The sequence below is a fragment of the Budorcas taxicolor genome, chromosome 14, assembly GCF_023091745.1.
Source record: "Budorcas taxicolor isolate Tak-1 chromosome 14, Takin1.1, whole genome shotgun sequence".
Classification (NCBI taxonomy): domain Eukaryota; kingdom Metazoa; phylum Chordata; class Mammalia; order Artiodactyla; family Bovidae; genus Budorcas; species Budorcas taxicolor.
In genome coordinates this window covers 29,610,232-29,624,958 of record NC_068923.1, presented here as the reverse complement: position 1 = coordinate 29,624,958, position 14,727 = coordinate 29,610,232, and the positions used below count along the sequence as shown (strand labels likewise).

The window sequence follows — 14,727 nt, the reverse complement described above, 5'->3', positions numbered from 1 at the left end:
AGCATTTGCAGAACACTTTAGGGTTCAGACAGCTTTCTCATTGATCCTCGAGACAGCCCCAAGAGGGGAGGTATTTATTGCTTTATCCCCATGGACTGAACCTTGGTAAGATAAAGGACTCATCTGCAAACACTTGGCTAGAGAGGACTAACACAGGTTTGTCCTCTCCAGGAGACTGGCTCATTCACTGGCCGGATGGGGGTGCTTTGAGCGTGAAAGCACATGCATGCTCAGTTGTGTCCAGCTCTTTGCAACCCCGTGGACTGTGCCTACCAGGCCCCTCTGGAATTTTCCAGGCAAGAATACTAGAGTAGGTTGCCATCTCCTTCTCCAGGGAATCTTCCAGACCCAAGGATCGAAACTGTATCTCTTGTGTCTCCTGCATTGACAGGCGGGTTCTTCACCAGCTGAGCCAGCAGGGAAGCCCTGAGAGTGGAAGGGGGGCACTACCAATAGTTGTCCCCTGTTGTCACAGGGGGATGACAGGAGTAACGTGAGACTGTCCTGGGCAAGCTCCATGGACATCCACTTTGGTGTTTTGTTAAATCCTAGAAGGGACACACGTGAGAAAGAACTCAAGTAGGGGGAGGGAAGTTCATGAAATTCTCCCTGGCATCGGTTTTTGGCAAGCCCCCTCCAATCACCAGTAGACTGCCTGCTCCCGCCTGCTCCCTCTGGCTAGATGGTTTAATGAGAAAAGCGTCAAGAATGAACGTTCAGTCCAGCTAGAGCTGTCGACATCCCAACCAAAATGAAGGACCTCAAAGAAGGACTTTCATGCAGAGAGATTGCTCCGTGTGGGTCAGAATGGAAGCCAATAGACCAAGCTACAGCACGGAGTGGGCCTGGCTACTCAGCTCCACGCATGATGGCTAACAACACAGCCACGGAGTTCTGTGACCTCGGAAATGCGCTTAATTTCATCATCTCTCGGTTTCCTTCTTTGAAGAATGGGGAGAATAGTAAGACTTACTTCCTAGGGTTGTTGGGAGAATTAAATGAGACAGTCCTTGTAGACACTGAACACAGTGCCTGGTACATTTTCGATGTTCAGCAAGTGATTATTATTGTTGCTGTTATTATTATTCTATGTTGGTGAAACTTTCAGAGAGAAGGCAAATCAACTATTCCTCAAATGAACCTTTGAGTTCCAGATCTGGGAGAAAAACCCAGAAGATTTTTGTCCAAGGCCCTGGGATCTGCTGCCTCAGTAGTGGGTTGTGATGTTAATATTAGTAGCTTCATTCCATAGCAGCTGCTGCATCTAACCCTGACCTTGTGAAGACAGGCCTCTGGTCAGTGCTCTGGTGTGGATCCGCCCGAAGACTGGAATCTTTTTTCAAGTCAGATGGGCATTATATAGAACTGCAGAGAAGAGAGATTCCAGCTGCCTGCTCTTAGAAGCCACAAGCATGAAAACAAACCCCTGTGTGTTTACATTCTATTTGGACATAGGAGCCAGCTCAGGATACCTTGGCTCTGACCCTGGTTTCCTGCTAACTAGCTGTGTCACCTTGGGATACTTATTCTCTTTGGAGCTCAGTTGACTTGAGGATTTAGATTTGTTTGTCTCTAATGAACTGAACTGAACTGAACTGAATGTCTTCCAGGGTTTCTGTGATGGCTCAGTGGTAAAGAATCTGCCTACTGATGCAGGAGATGCTGGTTCAATCCTTGGGTCAGGAACATGCCCTGGAGAAGGAAATGGCAACCCTCTCCAGTGTTCTTGCCTGGAGAAACTGCATGGACAGAGGAGCCTGGCAGACTACAGTCCAGGGGGTTGCAAAACAGCTGGACATGACTGAGCAGCTGAACAACAATGACAAGAGATGTCTTCTAGCTTTGTAACACGATTCTGGAGGTCTCAGCCGTCTGATACACAGCTGAGAATTGGAAAGTAAAAAAAAAAATGATTGGCAGATGTAGGTATTGCAGATTTTGTGCTATAGAGTGCCCACTTTAACAAAGCCCGAGGGTCTGGCTTTGAACCCATTTACTTTTATTTTACTGCTTCCTAAGTGGTGCAGTGATCAAGAATGCTCCTGCCAATGCAGGAGACACAATAGACACAGGTTCAGTCCTTGCGTCAGGAAGATCCTCTGGAGAAGGAAATGGCAACCCACTCCAGTGTTCTTGATGAAAAATCCCATGGTCAGAGGAGCCTCATGGGCTTCGGTCTGTTGGGTTGCAAAGAGTCAGACACGACTTAGCGCGCACACACACTCTTATTTTACACCAAAGCTCAAGAAGCCTGTATCTGACTTTCCATATTAGCAGGAGAGAAGTAGACACAGTGCTTGAGGGGCTGCTACAGTCAGGCACACTGACAAGGATGAAAGTTCAATGTCATTCAATTAAGTTTAAATCAGCTAAGCTGAAGCTTCACTTATCTTGCCCAGTGTCATCAGTGAATGACATTGACAAGCCTCATCGTGAGGAGAGAAGCAGGAAAAACTACAAAAGCACAGCTGTCTGGGCCACTTAATGTAGAAATAAACTGCTCCTCCTCTTATGGCAACAGGTTCTCCAGAAGTGATGGCTGGCCCTGGAGGTGGAAGGCTTAGACTCGAGGCCTGGTTCTTTTTCTTAGTAAGTGTGTGGTTTTGCATCAGTCATTTAAATAGATGAGCTCCACTTTCCTCTCTGTAAGATGGAAACAGCCATCCCTTATTAGGGCTTCCCTTTGCTGGAAGGTGCCAGCATTCCCCTGCCTGATTCTCCTAGCAACCTGAGAAGGGAGGCAAATTTATCATTGTATTTGTGAGGAGACCAAGCCTGGAGAGATGGTTGCCCACCCAGTGAGAAACCTGTAAGAAAGTCCTTTTCTATCTCTCTATCTAATTATACATAGGATTATTGACACTGTAAAGATTTTCTAAATTTGGAATTAGAATGCAGCATAATTAATATTTATTTTGTAAACTGATCATTCTAATGACATTAAGAAAATGTTAAATTTCGTTCATGATATATTGATGAAGAAAATACTGTAGAAAGGCTAGTGTATTCTTAAAGATTTCTGTACGTAACACTATCAACAATAAGAATAAAAGAAACATGTAAAGAAAGGAAAAGGTATAGATGCTTAATGAAACAGAGGGTGTTTTCACTTTTTGGTTTTTAAATTTTTGTAACAGTCATTTATGAAGAATAAATCATTATTGAAGACACCCGAATAAATAATTCTTATATAAAGACCCTCCCACAAAAACTGATTTTCAAATTAGTGCCCTATCTATAAGTTAATGTGTGAAGATAGTCTAAAAGAATGGGGAAAAAATGACTGAGGGATTAATTTATAAAGAAGTCAATTTAAAAAGCAATGAGTTAATATTGATTTTACAGGCTGTTAACAAGGCCATTTCAGTTTTTCTGAAGTCGATTAAAGCTCTAAATAGGTGTCTTGTTTTGTTTCTCCTGGGCTAACTAGATAAAGCCTTAAAGGTATCTGTCACTGTCTTGGGAACATAAAGGAAGCCGAAGAGACAGTTAAGGCCAAGGCCGTGTGCGCGTGGCTGAAGGCCCTTGGCATCACCTTGCCGTATGTCGTCTTGTACTTTTGTTTTATTTGTTGCCTCTCACTTGATGTCCTGCTTGATAAGATTTCGATGATGGCGGCTTCATCAGTTCCTAAAGTGCAGGAGAAAGAAACAAAACCACGGTGAGCAAGAAACAAGCTGGAAGTTTATTTAAGTCCAGCTGGAGAAACCAGGGTAGAGGTCACACACTTTGTATAACCTAGATGGACCATTTGACTTTAATATCTTGTGCTGATAACTGTATTCTCCTTATTCACTTAACAAGTATCCACTGAGGTCTCACATTGCATAAAGCACAGTACTAGGCATTGCAGTGGAAAGAGGAACAAATACAGTATATCCCTTAATTTCATTGCTCAACATAAATGTAAGAGAAATGAAAACTTATGTCCGCACAAAACTTGTATTCAAATGCTCACAGCAGCATCATTCATAATGGTCAAAAGGTGCAAACCACTTGAATGTCCATCAGTGGATAATGGAAAAATGAACCGTGCCATATTCATTTGGTGGAACGTTACTTGGCCAGAAAAAGAAATGGAGACCGATACATTTGACGATATGAGTGGACCTTAAGCACACGGTGGTAAGTGAGAGAAACCAGTCACAGAAGATGAAGTATTGTGATTCCATTCATATGGAAGCCCAGCACAGGGAAATCTATATTAAGACAGAAAGAAGAACAGTGGCTGAAGGTGGGGTGGGCAGAGAGGCGATAGCTCAAGTGTAGGAGGTTTCTTTTTAAGGTGATGAAAATGTTCTAAATTGACTATGGTGATGGTTTCACACATCACCACATTAAAAACAACTGAACACTTTAAATGGGTGAATTGTATGGTGTGTCTTATACCTCAAAAAAAAAAAAAGCTGTTTAAAAAAAAACGGTATGTTCCTTGGCCTCCAATTACTTAAAATGGAGTGAAAGAGGTTAAGACAAAAGGCCCAAATTGTTACAATATCAGGCCCATTCATAAACTTGTTAATTTCAGAGAAAAGTTGTAATCGGGAGCTTGAGGGGTAGTTACCCCTTAAACTCCTTTGAACCACACTTTTCCCCTGATGCTCAAAATAATCCTTGTTCATCATAGGTGAAAGTGAAAGTTGCTCAGTTATGTCCAATTCTTTGCCACCCCGTGGACTATACAGTCCATGGAAATCTCCAGGCCAAAATTGGAGTGGGTAGCCTTTCCGTTTTCCAGGGGATCTTCCCAATCCCGGGATCGAACTCAGGTCTCCCGCATTGCAGGCGGATTTGTGATCAATACTGAAATGATAATGACTAAGAAAGAAGGGCAGCGTATCATTTTTAGAACCTGGACGCAGGATAGGAAGGGGCTTCCCAGGTGGTGCTAGTAGTCAAGAACCCTCCTGCCAATGCAGGAGACATAAGAGATGCAGGTTCGATCCCTGGGTGGGGAAGATCCCCTGGTGGAGGGCAACCCACGCCAGTGTTCTTGCCTGAAGAATCCCATGGATAGAGGAGTCTGGTGGGCTACAGTCCATAGGATCGCAAAGAGTTGGACATGACTCAAGTGACTTAGCATCCTTGCATGCAGAGTAGCAAAGATGTCCCAGGGGCTGCAGGTATGGGAATGAAAAAGACTCCTTGATCAACAAACCGTGAATTCAATTTCTTCAGACTGGGTTCAAGTCCTGGCTCCACCCTTAAACCACACGACAAATCATCAGATTCTGGAGCATTCCTGCCTGTTCCTAGACCTCCTCTCATGCCTGCTGCCTGTAAATAGTGTGTGCTGGCAAAGACTTGAAGTGTTTGGCCCCAACCCACATCGCTTTATTTGGAAAGTCAGTGCTGGGACTTAGAAAGACTGCGCTGACCCAGGGGTTGGAGGGCTGTGCGCTGCTCCTAGGAAAGCCACAGCTCCATGTCTGTGGACTGTTCGTTTGGTCTCAAGGACTAGTTCCACCTTTACAATTCCAGGAAGATCTAGCTCTTTGATTCCAGCTGGAAAACCAGAAAACTTTAGGATGAGCTCACTTGCAAAAATAACGTTCGCTGCCTGCCTCATTCCGACTCACTCCCAAAGCTATTTCTGCTGTCCCTCCTCATTTCCTCCTGCAGCCTCGCCTACGGAATCTGTATGCAGTTACTTCCTCTGCGACATGATGTCTTTTTAACCTCTGAGTGCCGGAAATCTCACCTCAGAAGGGATTTTTTTTTCCTCATAAAAAGAAATCTCTGAATCCAACCCCTTCCTTTTTTTTTTTTTTTCCATGTGGGCTGCTCCATGGGGATCCTGCCTTACTCTCACCTTTTCTGGTCAGAATTCGCTGTCCTGAGTGGCCTTTCTGCTGAACAGATCCGCCTGCCCATGCTTCTGCTTCAAACCATTCCATCTAGGCCCCTTTAGATCCAGAACAACAGCCTGGACTCTTCTCTGCCCGCAAGCCCTTCTGTTAGCTTTGCGCCCCTCACCTTCCCTCCCATTCCTCCTTCAGGACTCAGCTCGCTGGACTCTCCTGGGAAGAGACAGACACTCCTTCCTGAGTCCCTCCTATTGCCCTTCCTCCTCCTCTGCCATCCCTCACTGCAAGTTCCATGGGAGCAGGAGGCACTCACTGCTCATTGCAATCTCCACACAGAAGGCTCTCAGTATTCATCAGACCTGACTTGCTGAGTGAAGGAATGTTTGAATGCATGGGGCCGTTTGCACTGCCTTTTGACGGCGCTGGTCTCTGCATGGGTGTGAAGCTGTGTGCTCTACTCAGGCACCCTGTTCGTAGCCGGTGATGTGATGTGTGTGTGTGTGTGTGTGTGTGTGTGTGTCTGTGTGCTTGTATTGGACTCTTTTCGACCCCATAGACTGTAACCTGCCAGGCTCCTCTGTCCATGGAATTCTCCAGGCCAGAATATTGGAGTGGGTTGCCATTTCCTCTGCAGAGAATCTTTCCGACCTGGGAATCAAAATCGAGTCTCCTGTATCTCCTGCATTGGTAGGCAGATTCTTTACCCCTCAGCCCCCTGGGAAGCCTGTATGTAGCAGGGACCAACAGGAAATCCTCTGCTCCGATGCTTCAGTCAACCTATATCTGCATAATTCAGGACGATTGAGTTAAAAATTTAAAAGTAAGGCTTTCAAGACTTTGCTTCCTGCAATACTTTTTAAAAGGAGAGCAGAGCAGTCTGGGGCTGGCCCAGCAGCAGCCTGGAGGTGAGAGGGGGAACAACTGGAAGTGACTTGATTTCCCTCAAGCTCTTTGAGTCCAGGCATCACGTTTATGTGGGGAACTGTTTCCACTACTGGACCAAGAAGCGATTTACTGAACAGTGACCTCATCTTATATTTCACAGTATGTGTGTCATATAAGCAGTCTGTGCAGGGGAACCATTTCCTGTAAACATTTACAATGGTTTGAGGATCAGGGCCAGTCACCAGGGATTCTGGGAAAGACTTTTTTTAATGAGGAAAGAAGGAACCTCAGCCTTGACTGTGCATAGGACGCAGTAATTACACAGTCGAGGTCAGAAGCCGGTGACCATCAGCCTTGGAAGGCCAAGAGCCTCCTGACTTTGGCTTTTCCAGCAATTTCCTGGGAAGACACGGAGCTGAGTTTCAGTAGGGTGGTGGGGAGCTGAGTTTCTGCTGGGTTTGAAGCGACCTCCCTGGTACCCTCCCTGATGAGTGACCACTTCTCAGCAGGCCCCAGAGCCAGCCAGAGCCACCCTCCAACAGTGCCATGGCAGCTTCTCCAAGACCAGTTTCTGTATTTTTCAGGAGGAATGGCAAACCTTCTTTTGCATTTCCAGAAGGATAATGAATGTTGGGGTCCATGCGCTATCAGATTAAGGCATTATCTACAGGAGGGATCTGCTGGGATGGGGGTTCACAGAGCCCCGAGAGGAAGGCCTAACGGGGGTCAGTGTCGAGGGATTTGGGTTGACCCAGACCAAGGGTCCAAGGTACTTAGGAGCTAGGGAAGCATAAGCACCAAAGATGTGAAAAGGAAATTTGCCAGTTTAGCGTTATTTGGAAAAATCAGTTGTTATTTTATGGTATAGCATTCTTTTTTTTTTTTTTAATTGGGGTACAGTTGTTTTACAATTTTGTATTAGTTTCTTTTTCTGTATCAAAGTGAATCAGCCATACTTATACACATGTCCCCTCTCCCTTGGATTTCCTTCCCATTTAGGTCACCACAGAGTCCTGAGTAGACTTCCCTGTCTATGCAGTAGGTTCTCATTAGCTTCCTGCTTTATACTGTAGTGTATATATGTCAATCCCAATTTCCCAGTCCACTCCACCACCCCTTCCCTGCTTGGGGTCCCTGTGTTTGTTCTGTATGTCTGTATCTCTATTTCTGCTTTGCAAATAAGCTCACCTATAGCGTTTTCTAGAATCCATATATATGTGTTAATATACAGTATTTGTTTTTCTCTTTCTGGCTTGCTTCATTCTGTATGACACACCTAGTCAATCCATGTCTCTACAAATGGTCCAATTTAATTCTTTTTTATGGTTAAGTAATATTGCATTCTTATAAGTTGGATTTTCATAGTTGGGTGAATGAGTGGGAGCCCACATAACCTTTTTGATGCCTAGGGCCGCTAACCCCTCTCTATGCAACATAGTGGATGCATGTGGTTACTGAGGATGCAAAGTGTGGGCTGGTCCAAGTTGAAATGTTCTGTAAGTGTAGAATATATATAGTCCTTTGATGACTTCATGTGAAAAATGGGATGTCAGGTATCTCATGAATAACTTTGAAATTGGCCATCAGTTGAAATGATATTTGCAATACAGTATTGAGTTAACTAAAATATATTGTTAAAATTAATTTCACCTGGATTTTAAAATATGGCTTCTCAAAAATTAAAAATGATCCGTATGTCTCACCATGATGGCTATTGGACAGCATGGCCCTAGAAATTTAAATCCAGCCCTGGCAGGGCTGGTATAGCAATAAGATAAGTACGTGGTCTTACAGATGAGTTTTGCCAATGACACAATTTTGCTTGGACTTACTAATAGAGGTTGGAATTCTAGACCTTTATCCAAATGATAGCTTTTCAAGATAGCTCTAGGTCCAATCACCCCATCCTCATTTCATAACTTTTTGATTTTGGACAAGTATTTAACCTCTGAGCCTTGGCATTCTCATCTGTTAAGTCATTACTGTACAACCTTACAGGATCGTCAGGAGGTTACAAAAGATGATGTGTGTGGTACCCAGTTTAGTACTTGGCACGTAGAAGGGACTCTCCAACAGTCACCAGCGCAAGAGAGGTTCCACCTCGTGGCCACACCCAGTTGGAGGCAGGAGGAGAACACAGCATGACTTTGACATTCAGTAAGTGCTGCATCTGTGCTTGGCGAACTAAATTCGTGTGGTAGCTAAGAACTCAGGGATTTATCATAAACCACAGCTGACTCATTCCACACCCACTTCAGCCCCTGTCTCCAGCCCACATCCAGATGTCAGGCCCTCATTCAGGAGGCAGCAGGGAAACACCTGTGAGGCTGGCTCAGACCCTCAGAACTATAAACATCCTGACACTCACAGGCAAGCATGCCTCCTGATCAGCCAGCCAGGATGTGAGCAAGGACCAGCTCCTCTCTGCTGAGCTCACCTCTGATGCCCCCAAACCGAACAACCTGGTTGTCATCCTTCATTTCCAGCCCTCCCACCTCTGATTTATTCAACAATACTTACTATGTAGAAATCCCTTCTACTACTTCCCGCCACGTTGTCTTCAACCCCAGCTCCTTTGGGATTTCAGCATTTCTTGGGCAAGGTAGACTATGCTATTGTTGGATAGTTCCTTCTACGGAAGCAAAAGATGTCTTCCTAGAACTTCCACTGTGGATCCCAGGTCTTTCCCCTGGACTCACACAGAAACTTTAAATGGCCATCTTCTACCACAATACCCATTCCTAGGAAAGTAAATCTCCACTGATTTATCTCTAAGTAAAATCTAGCACTTGTCTTCATAAAACATCATGCCAAGAGAAAAAAGCCAGACATAAAAGGCCACATGTTGTATACAGTGCGTCCCCTACAGATGAACCTTCAAGTGTCGAACTTTCCAAGATACGAACGTGCGTTCTGTTGACACCAGCTGTGAGTGAAACTGCAGCCTGCCCTCCAGGCTGCACTCCGGGCTCCCGCCTCGTCTTGCTCCTGCAGGTACTATCTCTTCTATCCTGTTCACTCGATGCCGCAGTCCCTGTGTGTGGGCTCTTGTACTGTACTATTGTGCTTTTCAAAGTACTGTCAGATCAAAACGATTTTCTTTATTTTTTGTGTTTGTTTTTATGTATTATGTGTGTGAAAAGTATTATAAATGTCTTACAGTACAGTACTGTGTAGCCGACTGTGTTAGTTGGGTGCCTAGGCTACTTTGTTGGACTTAGGAACAAATTGTAATTATGAATGCACTCTTGGAATGGGACTCGTTTATATGTAGGGGACTTAATGTAATTCCAGGTGCATGAAATGTCCAGAATCAGCAAATCCATAGAGAGAGAAAGTGGACCAGTGATTGCCTGGACCTGAAGGTGGAGTGGAAGCATCTATGAATACATGTGGGGTTTCTTTCGGTTGATGAAAATGTTCTGAAATTAGAGGTGATGATTACAAAACCCTGTGAATATATGAAACCCCATTAAATTGAACACTGCTAAAGGGTGGGTTTTATGATATAGAAATTATATCACAATAAGAAAAAGAAACATTTAGTAAAGCAGCTTTTGGATTCAGATGGCTTCTACCAGCCATGTCTTCTCAGGCCTGAACCCACCCATGGCCATTGTGTGGCCGAGATGGCTTAGCTGTGATGTCTCTAAATTGTTGGCACTTGGAGGCAATGACAGAAATTGGTTCAATCCCAGGGCTCACTGCTTACTGGTGTCGTGTCTTTGGGCACGTTACTTAACTTGTCATGCCTTTCCTCTCATCTGAAAAATGGACTTTAGTGAGAATAACTTAATGAGATCTTATATATAAAGTATTTGGCTCAATGTCTAGAATATTAAAAGTTTCCCAATAGGTATACGAAAGAAAACTGAGGAAATTCATCAACCTCGCCCCTCCTTTTCCTCCCAAGCTATTGCCATTACTTCCTTGTTTTCCTGGAACCCTTGATCAACAAACCTGGGATCAACCCAGTGACTTCCTTGGGTTCCAGAGCCTCTGTTTATGGCCCCAGCACTAGGTGCTCTTTCCCTCATCCCACTTTGTTCCTGGGTTTACCTTTCTCTTGATCTCTTGCTTGTTGTTTCTATTTAGTTGCTAAGTCATGTCCGACTCTTTTGCCACCCCATGGACTGTAGCCTGTCAGACTCCTCTGTCCATGGGATTTCCCAGGCAAGAATACTAGAGTGGGTTCCCATTCCCTTCTCCAGGGGAATCTTCCTGATCCAGGAATCGAATCTGCGTCTCCTCCATTGGCAGGCTGATTCTTCACCACTGGGCCAACAGGGAAGCCCAATCTCCTGCTTGGACTCCCATTCTTGGCCGCACTTAGGCCTGGATGTAAATAGCTGCTTCAGTGTGGCCCCTTGATTCTTGACCTTGGTCATAGTTTTGTCTCCACTTGTTCAGCTTCCAGGTGAAGTGCCAGGTCCCTAATTCAGTTCTCATCAGCCCTGACTCCCCACCACCCCCCATGAAAGACATCAGAGGGTTTAATGACATTAGGATTGCAGAAACTACACTTCTCATGAAGCTTCCCCCAGCTCAAGTTCAAATTAAATGTCATAATTTTCAATCTCTAGCTATTATGTTGAATCCTGAAATGTAATAGGATCTGATAACTTTGAGAGATTTTATAAAGGGAAACTTAAAAATGATCAGTTTAGCTTGGAAGATATTAATACAAGATAAGTCGGAGGTCATCTTCCTGAGATCATGGGAAAGTCAGACGTGAGATCAAGTTTAATCAGCGTCAGGAGTGAATGAGAAAACAAAATATCTTTCATACCCATTCCTTTGCAGGCTTTGTTCAGCTTTTTGGCATCTCGATCGGCATCAAAACGCTGATGACTTTTTGCTTTGGTATCTCGACCAGCATCCAAGCCCTGATGACTTTTCCCTTTGGCCTAGAAGGAAAAATAATTGCAAAGGTGAGTGGACAATTTTTTGTTGTTGTTGTTGAGTCATTAAGTTGTGTCTGACTCTTTGGGCATTAAAAATGATCTCTGGCTGAAATTGGCAGCTAAAAGGAAGACCAAGCAGACACCCAGATGAGGGAACAGCTGCCGTTGTACACATGGATATGTGTGGAAATCAGCTGGGGAAGCTCTGGCTGCAGAGAGATGGCTGGTACCTCCTGGAGCCAGCTGGACTCGGATGCCCACAGAGAATGGGCCCCTTTGTTCTCTGGGACAATCAGCCCGGTCAGCTCTGGGAGGAGTGATTTTCTCATCGACTCCTCCTCTGTGTGTCTGTTTCTGAAACAGAGAGTAATACAGTGGGCCAGTGTCTTGGAATGCTGGTTTTTCCCCTTTGCTTTGAGACACAGCCTGTCTAGGGAATAGTTGCTGCCTGCCAGAAACTGAGGATTCTAGGATCTTATTACAGATCCATTTTGTAAGCTGGGCTAAAGCTTTACCATTCACACAATGAGAGATGTACTGTTTAATTTGTTGGAGATAAGAGGTACTGGTTTTTACTGGTCCTTGGGAAGAGAAAGTTCGGTATGTATACTAATCTAATGTTTCCCATATTTTAGTCATTCGCATAGTACATCCACTAAATAAATGTCCACAGCTATCTAAGTCTACATTATTATTTGCTTATTATTTTTCTCTCAGTTGACCTAGTTTGTTTTGCTTAAAGTTATTTTCCAGAAAGAAACTTTCTGTTAGCACTGAAGTGGAAAACCAGTGTTGCTTGCTTGAACAGAAGGTAAGCATAAAAAATCTGCACCACTACTAAAAATTTAAAGACATGAGGTTAATTGCAGTTATGCAACGAGTAGCTTTGAACACACTCTGGCTTTTCTCAGCTCTTTGTCTCTCCTCAGAGACCTTCTTTAATGACAAGTGTCACTTATTTGCCATCCTTCCAGGAAAGTTGGCTCGAGTGTTACTGTCTACACTCCCAGATTCTCCTCTCCCTCCTTTCATTTCTGTGGGTGCCTATTGGGAATGAGCAGTAAACCACATAAAGCACAGAGAAGGAGTTTCATTCATTTGCCTGGCAGCTCTGTGTCCTCTGAGGACTTCCCCTCCCCTATTCCACGTGGTCTCACTGGGGCTGTCAGTCATGAGGCTTGAGCCCTGTTGTCTTGCCCTTGGGTGGACACGCACCCTGTCACTCAGGCAGTAGTGACTGGTTCCGGAGTGGGGATGTAATCCAAGCAGGATCAGTTAGAATTTTTCCTGCTTTGATATATAGATATTGGGAGAGAGATGTCTCTCCCTGGTGAGTTTGCTAAGCTAACTGAGCGTGAGTGTAGTGTGTGTTGGTGGCCATGTGGTCCACTCCATGAAGGAAGCATGGGTTCAGTATGAAGCAAAGCAGAGGTAATAAGAGTGGAAATACGGAGAGAGAGAGAGAGAGAGAGAGAGAGAGAGAATATAACTAGGGACTGGAGGAGGGCTGACTTTTAGGTTTTGGTTAATGGAGAATCATATAATTTTAGAGCTGAAGGGATATCAGGACCCCTCCCTGCCATTGCCTTTTGCAGTGTAGTGTATAGCCCATCTTCCCCGCCCCCCTCTATTTTTTGACCCCGTGTGACATAAGGGATCTTAGTTCCCCAACCAGGGATCAAACCCACACTCCCTGCAGTAGAAGCACCGTGTCTTAACCCCTGGACCTTTAGGGAAGTCCCACCTGGCCCATCTTAAAGTATCTATTCCTGAAACAAGGTGGAGAGGGACTCATATTTGTTGAGCACCTGCCACATGCTAGACGGCTCCTTCACTGACAGACCTTTCTTCACGGGGAAGAGTAGGCGTTAGTCACCTGATTTACAGAGGAGGAAGCCTGAGTTCACGCAGGTCAGAGCACCTATCAGTGTTCTTGCAGGATGCGTGTGTGCGCCAGCTCAATTTGTCTCCTAAAGCCCATGCTCTTGTGTTTCCTGCACCATCCTCTGTGTGTGCATGCTCAGTCACTTCAGTCGTATCCAAACTCTGTGCAACCCTATAGACCGTAGCCTTTCAGGCTCCTCTGTCCATGGAATTTTCCAGGCAAGAATACCAGAGTGGGTTGCCATGCCCTCCTCCAGGGGATCTTCCCAACCCAGGGATCAAACCCATGGCATTTCCCGTGTCTTCTGCATCGCGGGCAGATTCTTTACTGCTGAGCCACCTAGGAAACCCTGCACCATCCTGCCTCACATCTAATTATGACTGGTACCTTCACATTCAGTGGAGGGATGGTGTGTCCCATTTTCCTCTCCCAATCTTTTGTCAGCTGTAAGAAAACTATCTGGGACTTAGGAAGGCTTGTTGGCAGGACCAGAAATATGATTTGTGGAGCTCAGTGCAAAATGAAAATGTAGGGCTTTTTGTTCAAAAGTGATTGAGAATTTCAAGTGCCATCCAAGCATTTAACCAAGAGCAGGGCCTTTGTAAGTGCGGGACCCTGTGCAGCTGCGCAGGCTGCACACTGACCAAGCTCACCCTGCTCTTTGATCACGTTCTCAAAGGGCTGGTTCTCTGGGTGTGGGAGTGTGGGAAGGAGCAATCTCAAAGAAGTAGACTGTGTCTCTGCTTTTCATCAGGAGTATTATGGGTGGCTCAGGAAGTGAGGTGGAGTTGAACCAGAGCAGCAGAAATCTCCTAGTAACAGGCTGATTCATAAACAGTTCTGTAGGTCACTTTAGCTTCATCCATCAAAGAATTCAGTAGAACTCTTATTATCTATCCCACTTCCCAACTGACAAGTTGAAACAGAGATGGGGGCCCTGTGAATGGTTTTGGTTATGCCTGAGGGTCCTGGCTGAGGGGTGGTGAGGGTGGGGAGGGGTCCAGGTGGGTTTACGCTTGCCCAGTTCTGTGCTGGCTGTCTGCTTCTTCCCCAGGGGGAGACTTTTTTCCTCATTGGCACAAAGATGCTGCCAGGGCTTGCAGAAGCCATGAGGAGACTTGTTCAAGATCCCCGGGCCAGGTAACTGCAGAATTGGAGCCAGGGCTTTAACCAGGACTGTCTGGTAGTGAGCTACAGAATGCCATTCTGTCTCTGTTTTAGTAAGACGGTTCCATGATACAAATAT

At 45.1% G+C, this 14,727-nt stretch overlaps 1 protein-coding gene across 1 annotated transcript in view; it reads right to left on the bottom strand.

Moving 5' to 3' along the window:
* The window catches only part of ANXA13 (annexin A13), a 57,501-nt gene that overhangs the window by 19,661 nt on the left and 23,113 nt on the right, over window positions 1–14,727 (bottom strand). The window contains exons 3-4 of the mRNA XM_052651886.1: window positions 11,482–11,599; window positions 3,536–3,630 (exon numbers count right to left, since the gene is read on the bottom strand). Of these exons, the coding sequence (XP_052507846.1) occupies window positions 3,536–3,630; window positions 11,482–11,599 (213 nt within the window). The remainder of the gene's footprint in view (window positions 1–3,535; window positions 3,631–11,481; window positions 11,600–14,727) is intronic.